The sequence below is a fragment of the Phodopus roborovskii genome, unplaced genomic scaffold (genome assembly GCF_943737965.1).
Source record: "Phodopus roborovskii unplaced genomic scaffold, PHOROB, whole genome shotgun sequence".
Taxonomy (NCBI): domain Eukaryota; kingdom Metazoa; phylum Chordata; class Mammalia; order Rodentia; family Cricetidae; genus Phodopus; species Phodopus roborovskii.
The window spans coordinates 2,180,331-2,201,406 of record NW_026126433.1 but is presented as its reverse complement, the minus strand read 5'-3'; the positions used below and the strand labels follow the sequence as shown (position 1 = coordinate 2,201,406).

The 21,076-nt window shown below is 37.9% G+C and overlaps 1 protein-coding gene across 2 annotated transcripts in view; it reads right to left on the bottom strand.

Moving 5' to 3' along the window:
• Nucleotides 1–650: 650 nt before the first annotated feature.
• Bbs7 (Bardet-Biedl syndrome 7) overlaps nt 651–21,076 on the bottom strand; it is a 37,880-nt gene continuing 17,454 nt past the window's right edge. The window contains exons 11-19 of one of the 2 annotated variants that reach the window (XM_051185798.1): nt 19,360–19,552; nt 17,520–17,594; nt 13,497–13,562; nt 11,650–11,789; nt 6,358–6,522; nt 4,093–4,202; nt 3,876–3,979; nt 3,628–3,751; nt 651–1,101 (exon numbers count right to left, since the gene is read on the bottom strand). In XM_051185798.1, the coding sequence (XP_051041755.1) occupies nt 1,022–1,101; nt 3,628–3,751; nt 3,876–3,979; nt 4,093–4,202; nt 6,358–6,522; nt 11,650–11,789; nt 13,497–13,562; nt 17,520–17,594; nt 19,360–19,552 (1,057 nt within the window). In that variant the 3' untranslated portion in view covers nt 651–1,021. Of the gene's footprint in view, nt 1,102–1,915; nt 2,062–3,627; nt 3,752–3,875; nt 3,980–4,092; nt 4,203–6,357; nt 6,523–11,649; nt 11,790–13,496; nt 13,563–17,519; nt 17,595–19,359; nt 19,553–21,076 lie in introns of those variants that run through there. The other variant, XM_051185797.1, reaches the window with a different exon arrangement.

Sequence of the window (21,076 nt, the reverse complement as noted above, 5' to 3'; positions counted from 1 at the left end):
CTTTTTCCTTTTCTCTTTCTCGGTGGTGCTGCCCATAGAACTCAGGGAACTCTAGTGCTTTTACTGTTTATTGTTGTATCATATCTCCAGGATATATTTTTTGTTTGCTGCTGTTTGAGACGGTTTAATAATGCAGTCCGGATTGTACTGCAACTCACAGACATCCGCCTGCCACTGCCTCACCAGTTCTGGGACTGAAGGCTTGTGTCACTATGCCCCACATTCCAGTAAGCTGTTTTCTCTCCTCTCATAAGATATGTGATCAATTTAGAATACCAATTTAAGCTATTGTTGATAACCCTTAAATAAAATGGTGAATTACAAGAAGTTAATTAATTTTGATTATCCATGGTTGTGACACCCAACAAATAGCACACCACGAAGTCCCACGGACCCAAATAGATAACTACATTTAGAAATTAAGTGCATGGTGGTACATACCTTTAATCCCAGAACTTCGGAGCTTTGAGTTCAAGGCAAGCTAGGCTTACATAGCTAGTTCCAACCCAGTTATATAGTGAGATGATGTCTCAAAAGAGAGAAGGGGGGTGTTCATATGAAAAACAGGGGCCTGGGTGTCTCAAGAAAGTTTCCAGAAAAATATAACAACAACAAAAAAATACTATGACCTTATTGAAGACCCAACATACTTGCCTTATATATTTACATTTAATATTTAAGAATTGCACATAAAATATAACAAAATGTAATTATCAGTTTCTGAAAATTTCATAACTGTTCTTTGAAAACGAGACAGATTTTCCATTATCTTTATAATATTTTTAAACTTTAAATACAATATTCCCCTGTGAATGAATAAAACTTCTGTTGCTTAAAGTTTTCTTTTACCCCAAATATATAATATATAAAAAGGAGTTTCATGGATACTAGTATAGGAAATTCTTAGAATCCATGGCTCTTCACTTGAACACGTTGAAGCTCAACTGGTCACATATAGGACGAATATGTGAGATCCCTCCAGTCTGAGTCCTGCTTACTTCTTTGGCCATAATCTACAGCACTAAGCCAGAAATTTCACAAACTGCAGCAGGATCATGTCACCAAGTAAGACAGAAATGGGGTGTGAATCCATTCCAAATCCTAGGGGGGGAAAAAACTCATTATTTCCACCTCATGATAACACAGAGGAGCAGGATACACATATAAGCTTACCCCAGCCTTATAAAACACTAGTATGGCATCTTACTCGAATCAGCTTCACTTAAGTAGTTGATGAGTTTATAGAACAGTCAGGAAGATCAAACAAGTAATATGATATATAAAGGGAAAATACGTTATGAAACATGAAGTTTGTATACTTATGTGTATTTTATAAAAATGATTCATTCATTTTCCAATTCTCAATTTAGAAATTAAAATACCATTTCCCAAAAAAGTCACTAGTAGCTCTTATAATCATTCAACTTATGTTTGTTTGGATTTTTCTTTTTCTGAAACAGGGTTTCTGTGCATAATCCTGGCTATCCTGGAACTTGCTTCCTAGACCAGGTTGGCCTCATATTTACAGAGATTCCCCTGCCTCTGCTGTCTAGGTGCTGGAATTAAAGGTGTTTGCTACTACCCCATTCTCCCCACAACCCTACCCCCAGCTAGTTTAGATTTTTGAGACAGGGTCTTTTGCTGTAGCCCAGGATGGCTTGGACCTTACGATGTTACATAGGCTGTCCTTGATCTCACAGTTAATCTCTCCTTAGCCTTCTGAGTGCCAAGAATTCAAGCATTAGCCATCAACCTCAGCTCCACTTGGGTTTTAGAAATAAAATCCTCTTCATTGTTAAACAGTTCCGAAACAGGAGCATCATTTAAGTTATTGTGTCACAAATGTTCTATGTATTGAGAGGTGGTTGTTCCTCACCACACCCTGAATACAGACAGAATGCACTGTAAGCCCCTACCTTCTTATCTTTCATGCTGCATCAAAGAAAGAAATCAGTGCGTTCTGGTCATAGCTGTCAAGAATCTCCAGTAGAACGGGTACTTTGGTTTTTACATTAGTGCCTTTGAACTTAAATTTATCTATGAAAAGATCAGTAATCATACCTATAAAGAAAAATCATATTTCCTGTCATTGATTAGTAGTTCTTTAACAATGCAATCACCCGAAATTCCATTATTCAACATATACAAGCCTTGAAAAGGTTGGTCTTAAAAATATAAATGTGTATGCAGGGAGGGTTTTAAGCAACTTTCAAGACATAAATGTTTAATAACCTTTCTAACAACTGGTTATAAGTGCTGATTCACACGATCCACTGCCAGCCATTTTGAATTGCTGTTGGTACACACTTCCTCATAGTGATGTCTGTTCCATCAAGAAGCTTCCACTGAACTAAAACACTTCACCTACAGGGTTACTGGATTCATGGGTCAAGGGCTAATTATTTCACCTGTAAGTTTACCAGCTGTAAAAGAGGGATGGCCTAAGTTGTCAATCATTTATACAAGACCCCCAAGACAAGTATATTTTAGGAATAGAAAAATGAGAAAAAGAACATATGGGTGGTATTGATCCAAAGGGACTGATTGACAACATCTGATATCAAAATAGCAATACTTTTGCAATAAAATATATAGGTGAATATACTTTTTGCACTAAGTGGAATAAAAAAAAGATTAGAAAACCTGTCAGTTTAAATCAGGTTTTTTATCATGAAATTACTTTGCTGGTAAATGATTTACAACAGCATAACTTTGGTTTTCAAAGCCACTTTCTGGATTTTGGAATCACAGATGAGAGATGATAGATCTACAACACCATTACTTATGGATATTGTAAAAGAGATCCTGTGCTTGCCATATAGTGAACATTAAAATCTTGTTATTGTTCATTTGGTAGAAAGTCTGTAGGTTAATGAATCAGTATGGACTGATGGTAACAAATGACAATGGCACAGGGCAGAAGGCATACATTTCAGGGAAAGGAGGTCCTAATGAAGGCTTTGCCACTATCCAGGAATGTGATGGTAAACTTTACTCTCATGTTTTGCTAAAGAACACTGAGAATGAAGCTAAAACCATCTACCTTGTAGAACTCTTGCAACAGTTAAAAAATCTCACGGAAGCCAGTGTAGTGTGCCGCACACAGTAGGTCTTACAGAAGGACTGCTAATAAAACTTTTTCTTAGTCTGGTCCTCCCTTCCACCCTCCTGCCACCTCTGCCTTCACTTGCCTTGATCTTCTATCGAGATAATCTTAACATACCTGACTCCTCACTACCAAAGCAAAACAAGTTTTAAATTGTACATTTAACATCACATAAACGTCTCCAAGTTTTGCTTAAATAGAATAAATGCTGCATTTTTACAACAGCAACAAAACCTGAAAATCATTTGTGAGAACTACAGTGGCTATGTCTAGGCTTTGAGGGTCGAAACACTTCTTCACAGTACTTATGTATTTCTGTTCATAGTATAATTCCACTTTCACATTTACTTACATTTTTAAAGCAAAAAAGGTTAAGCTGTAAGGTTAACTTGGCAAATACAGAAATACTCTGTACAATAAACTGGCTGACAGGCTTATGACTGCTGTGATCTCTGCCTAACTCCTTTCACAATTGTGCTAAATAAACTGCTGGAAAGAATTGCAGCAGGCTATCTACTCACCATAGAGCCTTTCAAGATGTGCAGGCTGCTTCTTGTACTCTTCTTGTAGGTGATCTGCCTCTTCTAGAATACAGCGGTATTCTGGAATCAGAAAGTTTGTATTTCCCTCGTGAACCTGCAATTCCTTATTAAATAAACAAAAACAAACAACAGAAGCACATTAATGGTAAAGTATAACATTAAAGTATAACTGGAAAACCCAGTGCTATAGCAATCATGCTCAAAATCACACTGACACACAGCCTTACCTTCAAGGCATCAATTAACTGTACTTTTTTAGCCAGAAGCAACTGATATTCCAGTTTTGGGTGGATTAGCTTTAAAGTATGCTTGACTGACACTTCGTTTATCTCTAGAAGAAGTTGGTCAGGCACAGTTAGTTAAGTCACTTTCGTGAGAAACTGCTATTAAAACAACTGTAAAAAACTGGATGAATGAATGATTTTAAAACCTTTTTTTTTTTACCATATGATATGTTGAGATTAATTTTCCTTTTGGTAGCTTCTTTAGAAAGCACATCTTTTAGGATGGATATTGTAGAAATGTTGTCAGATTTAAAAACTCCTTCTCCCTTTCTACAAAATCAACATATTTTTAAGAGAAAAGTTATAAAAGAAATTGGTCTTATAAATACATAACTTTACATAGTGTTTAGTATAAATTTCATTTGACTTTACATGGTCTGAGTATATCATTAACATAAAGCATACTTAAACATGTACTCTGCTGTCCTTTACCATACCAAGGCAGCTCCTGAACTCAGAACTAAAGATCCTAGTACACACAGTCCTCTTAAGATAAGACTTTTTAAGTACCCCATTTAAAACTTTTCTTTGTGGACATTAATATTGCCAATAGCTAACCCCATATATAAAATATGCTTATGTATTTATACACACACATGTAAGTAAATTTTCCTTTAATGTAATCATACAAAAACTGCTGTAGCTTTATCATTAACCTGAAAGACAGACACCTCTGTTGCTTTTCAGGACTAGCACCCACTGCCACTTGTTATGACCCCAGGACCCTCAGCCTTCTTTAGGAAACTCTACTTCCCATGTCAGGAAAATGGAAAACACTTGTAAAAACCAAGGACAAGGATAAGTTAATATCATCGGCACTTCACTTTCAGATATTTGGGACACAATGAAACTTTCAACCTAAGAATCATGGAAATTAAAGAATTCTTTTTCTCAGATATAGAAAACAGTCTCAACAACATCAGAGCAGAAAGTTTCCCAAAGTTAGACAAAGAAATGGCTATACAGATACAGAGGCAGTTAGAATGCCAAGAAGACAGAGCCAGAAAAGAAACTTCCCTTGTCATTATAGTTAAACCACTAAATATTCACAACAAAGAAAATACATTGAAAGTGGCAAGACAGGATCATCAAATATATATATAAATAACAGTAGAACTTTCAAGAGATACTTTAAAAAGCTGGAAAACTTAACAATTTTCAAGTTTTGAAAAAGAGTAAAAACCCAGACCACTACTGCCATCACAATTGAAGGGACAAGAAAAAAATTTCCATAATAGAAACAACTTGTATGCTAGGCGGTGGTGGTGCACACCTTTAATCCCAGCACTGGGGAGGCAGAGGCAGGTGGATCTCTGTGAGTTTGAGGCCAGCCTGGTCTACAGACTGAGTTCCAGTACAACCAGGGATGTTTATACAGAGAGACCCTGTCTCAAAAAACCAAACAAAACAACAACAACAAAAAAAAAAAATCAAAAAATCAAAACAAAACAAAAAACAATTTGTAACCATTAAGCCAGCTCACAGAAGATACATGAAGGAATTCTCTGACTGAAGAAAGATAAACACATCCATGGGGTTACAAGGGAAAAATAAACCACTCTTGAGTAATAATAGTTAATCAGGAGAGAATAGGAAAACACCAAAATACTGTAAAATCAATAAAAGGACAGGCAATAATATAAACCTTTCAGTTATAAATCTAAATATTAATGCTCTCAATTTCCCATTCACCAGTCACAGACTTGCAGAAGGGACTTAAGGGCAGGATCTAGCTATCTACCTGTTGTCTCTAAAGCCCACATCTCACCATCAAAGACAGAGTCTCCTGGAAGATAGAAGGAAGGAAACACTTATCCTAAGCAGATGAGGTAACAAACAACCAGCTGTCACTGTTCTGAAATCTGAGAAAATAAACTTTAAACCAAAACTAGTCAGAAAAGGTAAAAAATTTAACTTCATACTGATCAAAGAAACAATCTATGAAGAGGACATTAAAATTCTAAACACACATGAACTGAACATGGGTCCATTCTATCTCATGAAACAAACACTACTAGAGGTAAAGACACAGGTTAGCCCAACACAATAATAGCAGTAGACTTCAATACCCCATTCTCATTGATTGATAGATTATTAGCGCAAAAATAGAAATATTTTAAATGGCATCATAGATTTAATGTGTTTAACAGACATCTTTAGAACCTTCCATCTGAAAACTGTAGGAAATCATACCTATAATTCAAATATTACTAAAGATTTTATAGACATATTATTGGAAAATATTAATCTTTGCATGTGCATCTTTACTAGTAACATTTTACACTCAATTCTATTTGTTTAGTAGCTTCTGCTGAACATTACCAATTTTTAGTTACACTATTTTGAAATTATTCCAGTTCTAAAACAAATGAAAACTTTAATGTTTTATATGGCCATTTCTTAACAAGTAATAAATTTGATTTACCTGTATACGCACTCGAGCTGTGTATCCAGAAAGGTATTCTGAAAGTAAAATGTTGCACATTCTCCTGCTGGAGGCTTTTCCGGAACTTCAGGCAGACAGAACACCACCCAGGAGTGAACCTCAGCAAAGCTGAACTGGCCTATTAGAGTCAACGTATTCATGGGTCTGCAATTTAGCCGTAGACATGCATTTGTGTGGGGATCCATGAGAATGCCATACACATACATATGTAAGCAGAATTCCAAATACAGCTCAACACTTCATTGTATTATTTTAAATTTGTATATAGGGGCAATGTAGCCTAGAAACTCATTACATACCCCAGGCTAACCTCACATACATGTCAATCTTGCTTGACTCTCCCAAGTGCTAGAATTACAGGCATGCACTACTTTAAAAAAAAAGTTTTATGAAATCAACCTTATACACACATCAAAAAATGAAAATTTTAATTTTACAGATAAAAATCTGAATTCTTGTCTATGTCTAACTTGTTTTTGCTAGGTGCCTTACAGTTAGGTGATGTAAATAGCTTTTTTGTTCATCATAACATGCTTTAATAAACTAAATTGAGGTTATGCAGGTGGCTTTGCTTGTTTGAAAATCCATGTAGTATTTGTATTACATAGGCTATAAAGCACATGTGAATCACCTCCTGGAAATAATCAACACATTGTAAACCTGAACAACTGGGCTTGAGGTTGGCCAGGCACGGATTCCTACTCTCTTCTTTGCCAGCTATGTCCCAGTGACAAGTCAGAAAACAGTGCCCTATATCATGCATGGATTTAGTTTAACAACCTCTATAAATTAACAGAATAAAGTAAGGGAGAGATTGGAAAATAAATCAAGCTAGGAGTGGTGGCTCGCATATGGTAATCCCATCACTCAGGAGGCTGAGGCAGGAGGATTTGAACTCAAGGCCAGCCTGGACTTGTATGAACCTGTCTTAAAAACATAATTATCAATCAATCAACCAAAAAGAGTTTTAAAACAGATGGATATTTATAAAGAGCAGAGAAAGTCTAAAGCACTCCGCAAGGATCTTCAATGGGATACAGGATATAGAAATAAAAAGCTAGAAGGGACTTTTGAGATCTGTTCAAGCAATCCTCTGATTTGCAGATAAAACACCTACAACCCAGAGAAATAACAAATCCCCCAGGAACATACTAGAACCCAAGTCTCTGATTGCCAGTGTTTGCTGTTCCTTCCATGTAATGCTGTGCCCATTAGAGTTAACCTTGATTTTTAGGCAAAAAAAATGCAACCAAAAGAGAGTCTATTTCTCAGCCATACCTGGAGGCCACTTCTTTAATTCTAGCTATGTGGAAGGCTCCAACACGTGGATTGCAAGTTTAAGACCAGTCTGGGCACCTCTGAGAGATCCTGCCTCAAAAAAAAAAAAGATACTAAATGTTTCAGGGTGCAGTTCAAGAATAGATTGATTGTTTGCCATGTATGAGGCCCTAGGTTTAATATGAACAGAAAAATGGTCAAAAAAGGAATTCTTTTAATGTTTCCCAGAAATTTTCCTAAGGAAACTTTCCCATTTATCTTATTCCAATTATGCAACCTTTAACATGCAAGTTGCATTAGGAAGAACATGGGCCTTGGCTACTAACCATAGCTCTGGTTCTTGTATCTACTTCCCATTTGCCAAACAGAGATACAACCTGTCTTCCTTTAAAAATCAAGTTGTACTACTTGGGAGCATGACATGGCTGTTGTTCACTTGGACTCACTGTAGTCATGGTAACTTGCACAAGACTGGGCCATCTATATCATGTCACAGAACAAGGACACACAAAAAGTTAAAGCTTGATGAAGAAGGTGCCTATGCTCTATAAATAACCCTAATGAACTTAGCTGGCTCACACACAAAAATGTCAAACTAGAATGTGGATAGGAGGTGGGACAATTGGGGAGAGGAGGGGAGTTAGTGGGCAAGAAAGAATATGATTAAAATACATTATGAACATGTAAAATGTTTCATAATAAACCCATTATTATATAAAAGTAATATATGCTAATAAAATATTTTTAAAATAATAGAAAATGTATAAGTACTGGCCAAATACATGTCATAAAATACTAAATTACTGTTTATCTCTTTCCGTTTTCTTTTGCTTAATCCCATGTTATCTTGTCCCCAAAAAACTAGTAGCATTGCTGGGCGGTGGTGGTACACATCTTTAATTCTAGCACTTGGCAGGTGGATGCAGGTTGATCTCTGTGAGTTCGAGGCCAACCTGGTCTACAGAGTGAATTCCACAATAGCCAGGACTACACAGAGAAACCCTACCTCAAAAAACCAAAAACCAAAACCAAAACCAACCAAACTAACAAAACCTATCAGCACTAAAATGCTTACATTAGAAATGTTAGTAACTATCATAGTTGCTCTACCACTAGTACTTGAGGTGCAACAGAAGGGAATATGATGTTGAGGTTAACACAATGCAGGCTGTTCATAGGGAACCACTGTGCCATCTAATGTTAAACAAATGTGAGCAAATGCTATTTGCTCACCATAGGTGCTTAAGGAAACTGCTGCTTCAGTGATCTCAGAATGAAAATAGATGACAGGGAAGTCTAACTCAACACAGCTGCTTAAATAAGGCAAAATATCTTTATTTTATTAGAAATATTTTAGTAGAAATGTTTACTAGAAATATCAAAGCCACAGCTAATTATTGACCATTTAAGTTAAAATAATTTTTAACTTTTAAATGTTGACACAACTATCAGGCACACAATGTAATATTATTCAGCTGTTAAGAAAAATAGAATTGTGAAAGTTGCAGGTAAAGGGATGGAGCCAGAAACAATCATCCTGAGTGAGGCAACCAGACCCAGAAAGACAAACATTACTATTTTCTCTCATGTATGTGTTTTCACTTTTATGCTTAGGTATGTGTGTTTCTTTTAGAATACCCACAGAGGATAGGTAGCTAGAAGGGACCAGGAGGGAGGAAAGGATCTCAAAGGAAAGGGAAATAAAATACAGTGTCATAAAGGAATAAAGGGGGATTAGAACAGGAGAACTAAGTGGAATTGGAGAGGATGGGTGGGAAGACAGAGGGAATATGGAGAGGGATAACTAACATTAAAGGCCTTTTGAAAAAACCATATGAAACCTACTACTATAGAAGCTTCCTAACACACACACACACACACACACACACACACACACACACACACACACACACACACACACACCTTTAAATGAGGGATGCAATACCCCAATTAGACACAATATGCTATCCAGGAATGAATTTCATCTTTTTGAGTTGTTGGTTTAATGGGATCCTATAGGTTGTACCCCCACCCCAAACATAACCAGGTACTGTCAATGCTATTATCTTTCACAACTTGAAGTAAGACCAAATTACTAAAGATACCATATATTTATGTCAAAAAACAAGGAGAAATATCGCTGGAACTCAATGGGTAGCTTGGTCCCTACTGGTTAGTGTTTATAGTGCTAGACGGTATTATACATGCTCCTGGTAGAGAAAAGAAATCATCAGTCTCATCTACCTGCAAACCATGTGAGCTACAATAATGAACTGCCTGCAAGATATGCCCACTGGTGCAATAGTGGCAGAAATGTTATAGGAGTAGACAACCACGTTTTAAAAAATTGGAGTTATGGCCCATTCCATGAGATGAAATCCATGCCTGACACTATCAATGATTCATGGGTTCCAGTGGAACCAACTATTATTATTCTGCCAAAGAAACATAGGAATAAAACAACTCCTAATGACATATTTTTCCCACAGATCAGTGCATTGCTCAACCCTCTTCAAAAAAGCTTCTGGTTAAAACAAAAACCCATAGCTGGTCAGTGTGAAGAGAAGAGAAGAGAAGAGAAGAGAAGAGAAGAGAAGAGAAGAGAAGAGAAGAGAAGAGAAGAGAAGAGAGGAGGAGAGGAGAGGAGAAGAGAGGAGAGGAGAGGAGAGAAGAGGAGAGAGCACTAAATGGGATATCTGTATCACATCTCCTTAAGGCTCAGGGATCTTTGTGGAAGAAGGAGCAAAATGATAGTAAGAGCCAGAGGTGGTGAGGGATAACTTCAAGGACACAGCTTTTCTAGACACAACAGATGGATGCACATATGAACGTTCAGAAATGGTATCAGCATGCATAAGACCTACACAAGCTCAAGCCAGGCAAAATCCTAGTATAGAGAAGGGGATGTGGGAGGAAGTCCCACCCCTAGTCAAGAAACTATTCAAAATTGACAGCTGCTGAGATAGAGAAAAATCAGTTTTCTTCCATGGAGTGACACTTGGTGTGGTAGTTCAAAGGAAAATGGCTCCCAAAGTAGGAAGAAGTATGGCTTTGTTGGAGTAGGTGTGGTCTTGTTGGAGGAAGTGTGTCACTGTGGAGGCTGCCTTTGAGGTCTCATATGTGCTCAAGTCATGACTAGCAAGACAGTTCAGTCCCTTAGAATGTTCCAGGACCATGTCTGCCTGCACACCGCCATATTCCCAGCTGCCATGCAACTTGCCCTGACAATGGACTGAACCTCTGAAACTCTAAGCCACCTCAATTAACTGTTTTCCTTTATAAGAGATGCCATGGTCATGGTGTCTCTCACAGCAATAGAGCAGGCCCCATGCTATGGAGTAGTCCATCAAGACAAACTATACTCCATGTTCATTTGGCTTTTTGTTGTTTTAAGAGAGAGAAAGTACATAAAGTTGGCTGGAAAGGGAGTTTGGGGGAAGATTTGAGGGGAGCTGGAAGACAGAAAAATATGACCAAAATATATTATATGCAATTCTCAAAGAACAAATAAACATCTAAATAGAAAAAAATGAAAATATTAAATTTTGTAAAAAGTATTTTTTAAATTTTGTTTTGTTTGTTTTTTGAGACAGGGTTTCAGAATATACTCTGTAGACCAGGCTGGCCTTGAATTCCCAGAGATTCACCTGCCTCTGCCTCCCAAGTGGTGGGACTAAAAGTGTGTGCCACTACTATCCAGCTGTAAAAAGTCTTAAAAATAAAAACAAACAAATAAATAAGTAAATGCAGGCATGAGTTGGTGAGGTGGTGTAGCAGGTATAAACACTTCCTGTCAAATCTGATAACCTGAGTTCAATCCCTAAGACTCACACAGTGGAGAGAGGGTGCCAACTTCCCTAAAGCTGTTACCAGATCTCCACACTCCCACCATGGTAACTGTGTACCCACATACAATACATACATACATAAATAAAATATAATAAAAAATAAGAATAAAAGCAGGCTTATCTAAATAGTGTAATAATGTCCTACCTGTTGTGGTCAATAAAGTGAGTTCTCTGATGGAGTGACAGAGGTTTGATGTGGTACTGGCGAACCTGACAGGTTTTTGGTTGAATTCTCGGAGTCACATATGCCTGAAGTGTGCCATATTGGCCTTCAATTGATCGAATCTGAAAAAAGTAGAAGTCAACAGTGTAAATACGTTCACTTAGGTATCAAACACTTACGTCTAGTCTGTCCTGGACTATTCTGAGGGATATGAAACCTCTATCAAACTCTTCTGTAGCAAGAGTATAGGAAACTTTGAATGATTCTGGCAGTCTTTAACTAATTAATTGCCTTCCAAGTGATCACTATCACGTATGTTCAGCTCATCTGTCCCACATTCCTTACTCAGATGCCATTCCAAGATAAGGAATCATTCTCAAATTGTACCCTGTACACCCAAAAGACGAGTGCATAAATATACTTGAGTCACAAGAAAAATGTTAAAATTGGACATTTTTGCCAAATAGAGAAATCAACTTTTGAAATAACTAAAACTAAATTAGAATGCTTTCTCAGAATTAGGGATTATACAGAGGTATTAGTCACAGAAACAGGTATTTCCAGGAAGTAAGTAGAGAAGCATATTATAAATCAATTACACCTGGACTGAAGAATTCTTCCTGGATATTGTGAATATGGCTGGTTGGAGCTGGTGAGAGTTCAACCACCAAGAATGATATACAAAACTGCAGGGATTTTTCATTTTGGAGCAATACTCAAGGGGCATAGCGTCTTCTGCCTGCCCTGCACGATTTTAATAATTCTCCTACAAATAGACCATGAGTGGATAAATATATACAAATGAATCAGTACAATCTGCACATTATATTTGATATTAATAATTATTGTCAAATTGTGGTGAAAATAGAATTATATAATGTTACATTTTTCTTTAAAAAGAACACTCATTTTTTATTTTCTTTTTATCATGACAGGGTTTTTCTGTGTAGCACTGGTTGTCTTGGAACTTGCCCTGTAGACCAGCCTGGCCTCGAACTCAAGAGATGTGCCTGTCTCTGCCTCCCAAGTGCTGGGATTAAAGGTGTGAGCCACCACGTCCTGGTTTAGCACTCATCTTTTAAATATGCTGAAATGTTTACAAATTAAGCATAAATACATTGTATTTGCTTCTAAGTGATTTTAGGTCACAAGTGACATAAAACAAGGTTGATCATCATGCTTGGATCATTTGCAAAATAAAAAAATCAGCAAAGCCTGGCATATGGCTCATATTTGTAATTCCAACTAATCGCTAAAATTCAAATTCAGCCTGGGCAACAAAATAAGACCAGATCTCATCCCCACCACCCTTCTTCCCTGACAAAATGAAAGAAAACTAGAAAAAATTCCACTTGGAGGAAACTTCAAGAGCAATAATTTTAGAGACGGTTAGTGACTGAGTACTATCAACAGATACAGTGGCCAGGATAAGCTAAAATCCAATCAGTCATTTTGAAGTAACACCTTCAAAATGATTCAATGCAGAGAATGACATCACAAGTAAGACACACCAAAGCAAAAGGAAGTTCAAACATTCAGAAATAAAGTCAATGAATCTGGAGAGGTGTTGGAGTGTGTATTGCTCTTCCAAAGGTCCTGAGTTCAGTTCCCAGCCACCCACATTAGGAGACTCACAGCTGCTTCTAATTCTACTGTAATACCCTCTTCTGGCCTTCAAAAGCACTGCACTCACATGATTGCACACACACACACACACACACACACACACACACACACATACACAATTAAAACCCAAACTTGTAAAACGTGTTCTTGAGCATCAAAAAATAAAAACAACATGGAAATAAAGGCAATTTCTAATAATTTACCTTGAGCTCCAGCCTGGTGGTATTTGCCTGGCACCGGTAAGTGGCAAGAAGGAAGTTGTCATTTGACTGGAAGAATTTAAAGTTGAGAATCAACAAAGACTATCAGTAATGCTGTTCGCTATTTACTTGGATAACTAGCACTTAAAAAAAAATAAAGGTTTAATGTAAGTGGGAGTTCTTAATTGGTCTAAATAATAAAAAACTCAAAGTCAGACATAGAGGAAAATGCTGAGAGATCAGAGAGAAGAAGGAGCAAGGCACAGTCATCTTCTACCTCCTTGGCATCTCAGCAGACCAGAGAGCAAGTTCCTGCTTCTTCCCACTTATATCCTTTCTCCACCCAGCTATTTCACTTCCTCTTTCTGCCCAGCCTTCTCCTTCCTGTCTGTCTGTACAGACCTCCATGGCTAGCTAGTGGCAAGCTCCATTCTTTGATCTTCCAACAGTTTCTATCTGTACAAGCAAGATATCTCCACAAAGCCCCCTTAAAAAAGTTTATAACTAATATATGAAAAACTATATACAATAAGTATATACAATATATACAGGCAATAATTACATTAACAATGTCTAGTCCCTTAGCACTTGACAAATTCAGAGAAAACACTCCATTATCTATTCTTTCTGGGTGAGTCCAAAGTCTTGTACTTAATTTATTTTCTATTCTAATTTGCATTACCAAATTATCTTTTAATGTCTTTTAAACCTATTACATGTAACACATCTTTATATCTTTAGTAAGTTTCTTTTCTGAGTCTAGTAAATAAGGAAAACTATAACTAGACTATCTAGTCTTCAAATCCCTCGGAGACCCGAGAAGGCAATACTATTAACTGAATAAGCAGGAAGTTTGAGCAAGCGACTTCCAAAATATGAGAAATGACAAAGACAGTTATGTTAGGTTTCCTAGATATACAGAGATATATTTCAAATGGATAGGCATTCTTCAAAATCTTTCAAAGACCTACAGAATATGGCATTTAAAATGGTTTATTAGGGTTTTTCATGATAGTGAGAAACATCTCCTGGCAGCACCAATCATGTCAGAAAGGAAGATGGGCATCGAAGAAACTCATTAGGGAGTTTGCCTTCAACATGGCAGGGATAGCCATTTGGACAAGAAACTGCTCTTGCCTCGACAGCAGGCTGTCCACACTATACAAGCAGGTTACAGAGAAAAGTGACCACTGAACTTGCCAAGGGACAGGATGGCTCTTCAAGGTTCCTGCTTCATCAAAAAGTCTTCCAGATATTCTGGGCCTATATGCTGAAGAGGGATGCCCCAATATTACAGAGGGACTTTGGGTGACTGTCCAAGCAGGGAGATGTCTCTGTCAACTCTAGAGTTTAAATATTATCCTTCTGGGGTCTTTGATGGAGTTGAAGACAGATAGTTATGGTTATGGCTTTCCTTAATTATGATAAAGGAAAAGTTGCACACAAAACTTTAGACTCACAAAGATAGATGATAGAATATTTTCTTTAAAAATTTTCAAATGTTAGTGAATTAAATGTTGCTTACTATATATAGTTCTTGCTTGATAACTGTTTTGTTATATAAAACCTTCCTTTTTATTTAGCCAGAGAAGAGGACATGATAGGAGATATCCTTCTGTGTGTTGTGAATATAGTTTTTCTTATTGGTTGATGAATAGAGCTGTTTTGGCCAATGGACAGGCAGGATTTAGCCAGGTGGGAAATCCAAACTGGGATAGAGAAGGGTAATAGGCTGAGGAAGCAAGGGGCCCAGGTATCACCAGTAAACTAAGACCATGTGGAGGTACACAAATTAATAGATATGGGTTAATAATTAAGAGAGAGCTAGCCAACAAGAAGCCTGAGACATTGGCCAGTTTATAATTAACATAAGCGTCTGTGTGTTTATTTGGGACAAAATGGCTGTGGGACCAGGCAGGACAGAAACTTCCATCTTCAATTTAAGAGCAGCAAAGAAGACAGTGAGGAGGGAGCCATATGCTGAAAGTGAGAGATGTGTGGAGATGATGGTATTTGTTTTTCTACTTTTTAAAACATTTCAATTCTCCACAATGAGCATTCTTTCTTAAGAAGCCACCGTCCTAGAAACATTTTTTCTTTTCCTTTCTTTTTTCTTCCTCTTTCTTTCTCTCCTTCTCTTTCTTTCTTTTCTCCCTTCCTTCTGTCCTTTCTTTTCTTTTCTTTCCTTTTTTTTTTTCTTGAGACAGGGATTCTCTGTATAGCCCCAGCTTTCCTGGAACTCACTGTAGACAAGCCTGGTCTTGAACTTAAAGAAATCCACCTGCTTCTGCCTCCCCAGTGCTGGGATTGAAAGCGTGCACCACCACTGTTCAGCTAGAAACAAGTTTTAAATTGGCATAAAATAATCTATTCAAATAATTCTGAAGTGATCTAAATAAATCAGGTCAATTGATTTTTGTTTAAGATGGTGTCATGTATCTTAGTTTGGCAAAGCTATATAGCCAACCATAATCTAGAACTTCGACCCTCCTGTTTCCTCCAGAGTGTTAAGATCGCAGGTATAAACCACCATGCTAGGTATGAGCCCTGGGCTTTGTTCATGACCGGCAAGCACTCTATCAAACTGAGCTATAGCCCCAGGCCCCACAAAGGTTACTTTATGAGGCAAATTCAGAATAAAAAAAATTCATACCTCTTGATGTTTCACTGGGCAGGGGTGAGACAAGATGCTACATAACCAAGGATGACCTTGAACTCCTACCACCTCCAAGAGCTGGGATTACAGGTTTGAGCTACAACGTTTACTCACAAACACATGACAAATCATGTATCAATGACATGAATGGTTTAAATTTTTTCTCTTAACAAAAAGAAATGATTACTATGAGATTATATTCAAAATGAGATCATCTGCTGGATGTGGTGGTGCACACCTTTTATCCCATCACTTGGGAGGCAGAAGCAGACAGACCTGAGTTTGAGGCCAGTCTGGTCTACATAGAAGGTTTCAGCTCAGCCAGCTATTCAGTGAGATTCTGCCCCAACAGTAAAGGAATAAACAAGCAAAATTAGTCCCTCATACCTCAGATAACTATCCACTTTTTCTGAACCTGTTTTAAGTTTCTTGTCTTGTTTTTGGTGCTTCTGGGGATCATATCCAGGATCTTGGCAAGCACTCTACCACTGAGCTACAGCCCCATCCCTATTCTTCCCTTTAGAAATAGACACATAACTACCTACCAAATCCATTCACCATCTCCTCTATGGTCTGCCTTCTCTAGTGTCTTCAGGAGTCACACCTTGCTCTGAAACTGCTGCCTACCAGAACTAAACAGAAAGAACCAGTCCAGCAGGTGTGTCCCCATCTTAACACGATCTAATTACAGCTCTCACACAGAGTGAGGTCTCAACAAAAGTCCACTGAACAATGGCTTTCTGTAAGCATGCAAGCCCAGAGTGTACTAGAAAGACGAAACATACATGTACTAATGCAGGGGAATGCAAAGCTATAGTATTTTCAAGAAAAACGTTGAAGGACTTCTTTGGCAGAATGAATGTGCACGAAAGGAGAGGTAGCACACCCCCCACACACACACCCAGGGGTGAGCTGGGGAGATACGTAAGAGCTGAAACACAGGAAGACTCCTGTACACAATGAAGATCTCGACTTACATCCAGCAGAAAACAGAAACCTTTTAAGGTTGTGAGCAATGATTCCATGACATGTGTGCTTTACAAACACCTCTCTGTTGGCTGCATACGGCAGTCTTAAGGTGAGTGGCAGGACTGGAGGCAGAGAAGCTACAGGGATAAGTTGTGTAGTAGGGCGTGATGGGGGAGTAAGTTATCACAGGGGGAAGAAAGACAAGTGCATGATGAGAGCTCAGGGGAATCTAGGACAGGACCTAGGAGTGTAGGGCAGGACCTCAGGATCAGGACATAGGAGGAGAGGGAATGATGGAAATAGCAGCTTCAAACCCTGACCGCACTTACAGACTTGACCCAAAACGGTACAACAAAACCAAGACTTGAAGGTTTTTTTTTTTTTTTTTGCTTTTAACTTACCTCTGTGTCACAGCTGCTAAAGCTCACAACAGCAGAATTTTTATCCACATCAAGTAGATCTATTGGGACATCACTCTACAGCAAATATGTAAAAACAAAACAGCAACAACAAAAAAAAGGCTCAGAAGGAAACCCCAAAAGTGTACACAAGATGTTTATTCTAAGGGTTCTCCTTAGCTCTTGTTCATGTCTTCAAATTTGAGAGTGAGAATACTTTCAATTTATACCCCTCCTTCCCTGGTGTTGTTGGAGACAAGCTCTCACAATGTACCCATAGCTGGCCTAGAATTGTAAATGTAGACCAGGCTGGCCTTGAATTTACAGAGACCTGGCCCCTCTGCTTCTCCATTGTTGGGAATAAAGGTGTGCTTCATTCCTGGCTTCTCCATTTGTAAAAAGGGTCTCACCAGGGACTCTAGCCTTAAAATCTGGAACCCTCCTTAGACCTCTGAGTGTGGGATTATGGGTGTGCAACACCATGCTCAGCTAATGGCTTATATTTCTAGAAAGTGGGTTCAATAAAGAATGAATTTGTATAATCATCTATTCTTTAATATTTGGCTTATCACAAATTGGAGAACATTCTTATCTCCCTCAATAATCTTCTTGTTTTTATTAGTGAACAGAGGTTATCATGGGTTTTAATCATGGGGTTATTCTGATTGTATCAATCGTAAGTGTGTGGTGTATAAATATATGAATATGTGCATGGAGATGCACATGTTGGTGTCTTCCTTCGTCATTTTCCACCTTAGTTTTTGAGACAGAGTCTTCATTAAACCAATTAGCCAGACTAGCTGACAAGAAAGCTCCAAGGATTTTCCTGTCTCTGCTTAGTGCTGGGATTATAGACACAGAGCCACCTATAGATCCTAATACAAGTCCTAATGCATGGACAGCAGGCACTTTAGCAACTGAACCATCTCCCTAGCTGACGGTTCATTTTTATCAAACGAATTGTCTGTTACACAAGTTTATGATATCCTCAGCAGAGAAATTTCTAAGAGAAGGCTGCTGCTGCCCTGTGAGTTCCTGGAGTGGTTCAGGGTGGCAGCCTGTGAACTAACACACGGAAGAAGGCGTCCTCTAATTAAGTATCTGATTTCTTTATTGTATCTTTTAGAAAGATAAGTTGTCTTTTTCCAACTTGATACCCTCCCATTTTATGGGGTTTTCATCTAATAATTTTCCATCTATCTTTTTCTATTTCATGACTATATTCCAATTTAAATAAACCAAAAAAAGAAAAAAAAAAAACAGTTGTGAGTTACCTATTACTATCCCTAAGTTTCATCCCTTGAGATTATCTACTTTGCCTTTGTCCTACAACCTTGTGGGTTAATAAGTAAGCTACCATCTTAGTATCTGGAGATTCAGAAAGTGCCTTTACAAAGGATTAATATTGGAGCCTTTTTGTCTTTTTTTCGAGCCAAGGTCTCACTCCACAGTTCAGGTTGGCCTCAAATTGTAGTGGTCCTCCTGCCTCAGCATATATTGGAGCTTTCTAAGCCATATTATGGTTAAGATTCTCCCAGAGGGAAGCCAAAGAAGGAAATCCTATTGACCTTTCTACTTCTCCAGGAAGCTGAAGTTCACACATCTTTTGGTTATTGAGTAATCAATAAATAAAATGTAAAGACATAACTCAAATAACCTATAAGTAAATTGACTACCCATCAGAAGATCAAAAATCTATAAACATTTAAAATTACTGTCTAGAATTAAGAATGTTTGTTAATAATAATAATAAGGGCACATGACTGGTTTGCCAAAAACAAAAACCAACAAACAAAACAACCTAAATGTAGCCTAAAACTAAGAAGCTAGGTACTCTGCTTACCTGTATTAAGACGTTATCTATTGCAGTCTGCACTTCTAAGACAAGGCTGTAGCTGGCATCATCTTTATTCAATGTGAACTTGTCATTTATACTAAATGAAGGAACTGTTGACTTTGCTTTGCTTGAGTGTGAAGACTGTTGGTAGTTTTCTCTTTCCTGCAGTACCTTAAGCTGCAGATGTTCTAACTCACTCCTGAAGGAAAATACACACAATCTTATCATTCACATATATTTGAGATACCTACACTATAGCATGCACAAACACGTGAGATATTTCCTTTTGAGGCGCCAGGCTCAGAGGCTGAGCTAGAAGACTGTTTCACACCAATAGAAACATGTTTGCTTCTATGACTGGCTAAATTATTCCACATTATTTATCATTGATCCAAAAACTAAAACATCCACTCAGTCCAATAGCAGTATTACTAATAGAGCTGTATCAAGACTGCAACCAACTCCAGTACATGGCAGCAGCTGTATACAGCACTGACCAGAAGAGAAGCCAACACAGTAGACTTAATGAAAAAGAGTAAAGCATGCAGCCAATGAACATAACTTCTCTATAAGTCACTAATGTGGACACACAAAATAGGTGCAGAGTATTAACATTTTGAAAACAACAAGGATGATTATGAGCCAGGGGCATCAATGAAGTTCTATCAAATGTTGGAGTAGATTGTTTATGAGTGTTGTCAAGGGGTGTTTTGCTAATGGGGAAAGGTTACCTGCAAAGAAGTACCAGTATGGGGACAACATGAAGGTTAGCCAGTCTAAATTTAGGACAAAGGTCTGAGAAGGATATTTAATGGGACATATGTAATAAATCAAGGAAAATACTAATATATCCAAGAAATATTTACTAGTCAATATTACATATTTACCCCAGTGTTCTATGCACTGATTGAACAAAAGAATATTAGTTTGTAACACAGCTTATAGCCTATTGTGATAGAGAAGGGGAAAACTTGGTTATAGAAGAAAGGTGTTTGGGGCTGGAGAGACAGCTCAGCTGTTAAGATCACTAGCTGCTCTTTCAGAGGACACAAGTTCAATTCCCAGCACTCACATGGCAGCACACAAGTGTAACTCCAGTTCCAAGGAATCTGACACTATTTTCTAGGTATTATAATGAGTATCTAACATAGCAGTCAATCACTAACTCTACTTGTACCTTTTAATTTATTTTTTTATTTTTTTTATATGCATTGGTGTTTTGGCTGCAGGTACATCTATGTGAGAGTTTCAGTCTTGGAGTTACAGTGTTGAGTTGCATGTGGGTGCTGGGATTTGAACCTGGGTCCTCTGGAAGAGCAGTCAGTGCCCTTAACTGCTGAACCATCTCTCCAGCCCCATACTTGGTATTATTTTTTAAAGAAGTAATGTGTGTGGTATACATGTGTGTACACATGTTTACATGCATATGATGCACCATGAATGGGTGCATATACATGTGTGTGGAAGGAAGAAGTTGGTGTGGGGTCCTCCATGGTCACTCTCTACATTACTTACTGAAGCAGGGTTTCCCAATAAACCTAGATTTGTAAACTGCAGTTAGTCTAGCTAGCTTGCTAGCAAGCCCTCAGATCACCCCATCAGATACTGGGGATTTGAACTCTGGTCTTTATGGTTTCTTTGCAAGTGCTTTATCTACTGAGCCATCTCACTACTTCCTTATTGCAGGAACTAGGACACCCTGAATAAATCTGACATATTAGCT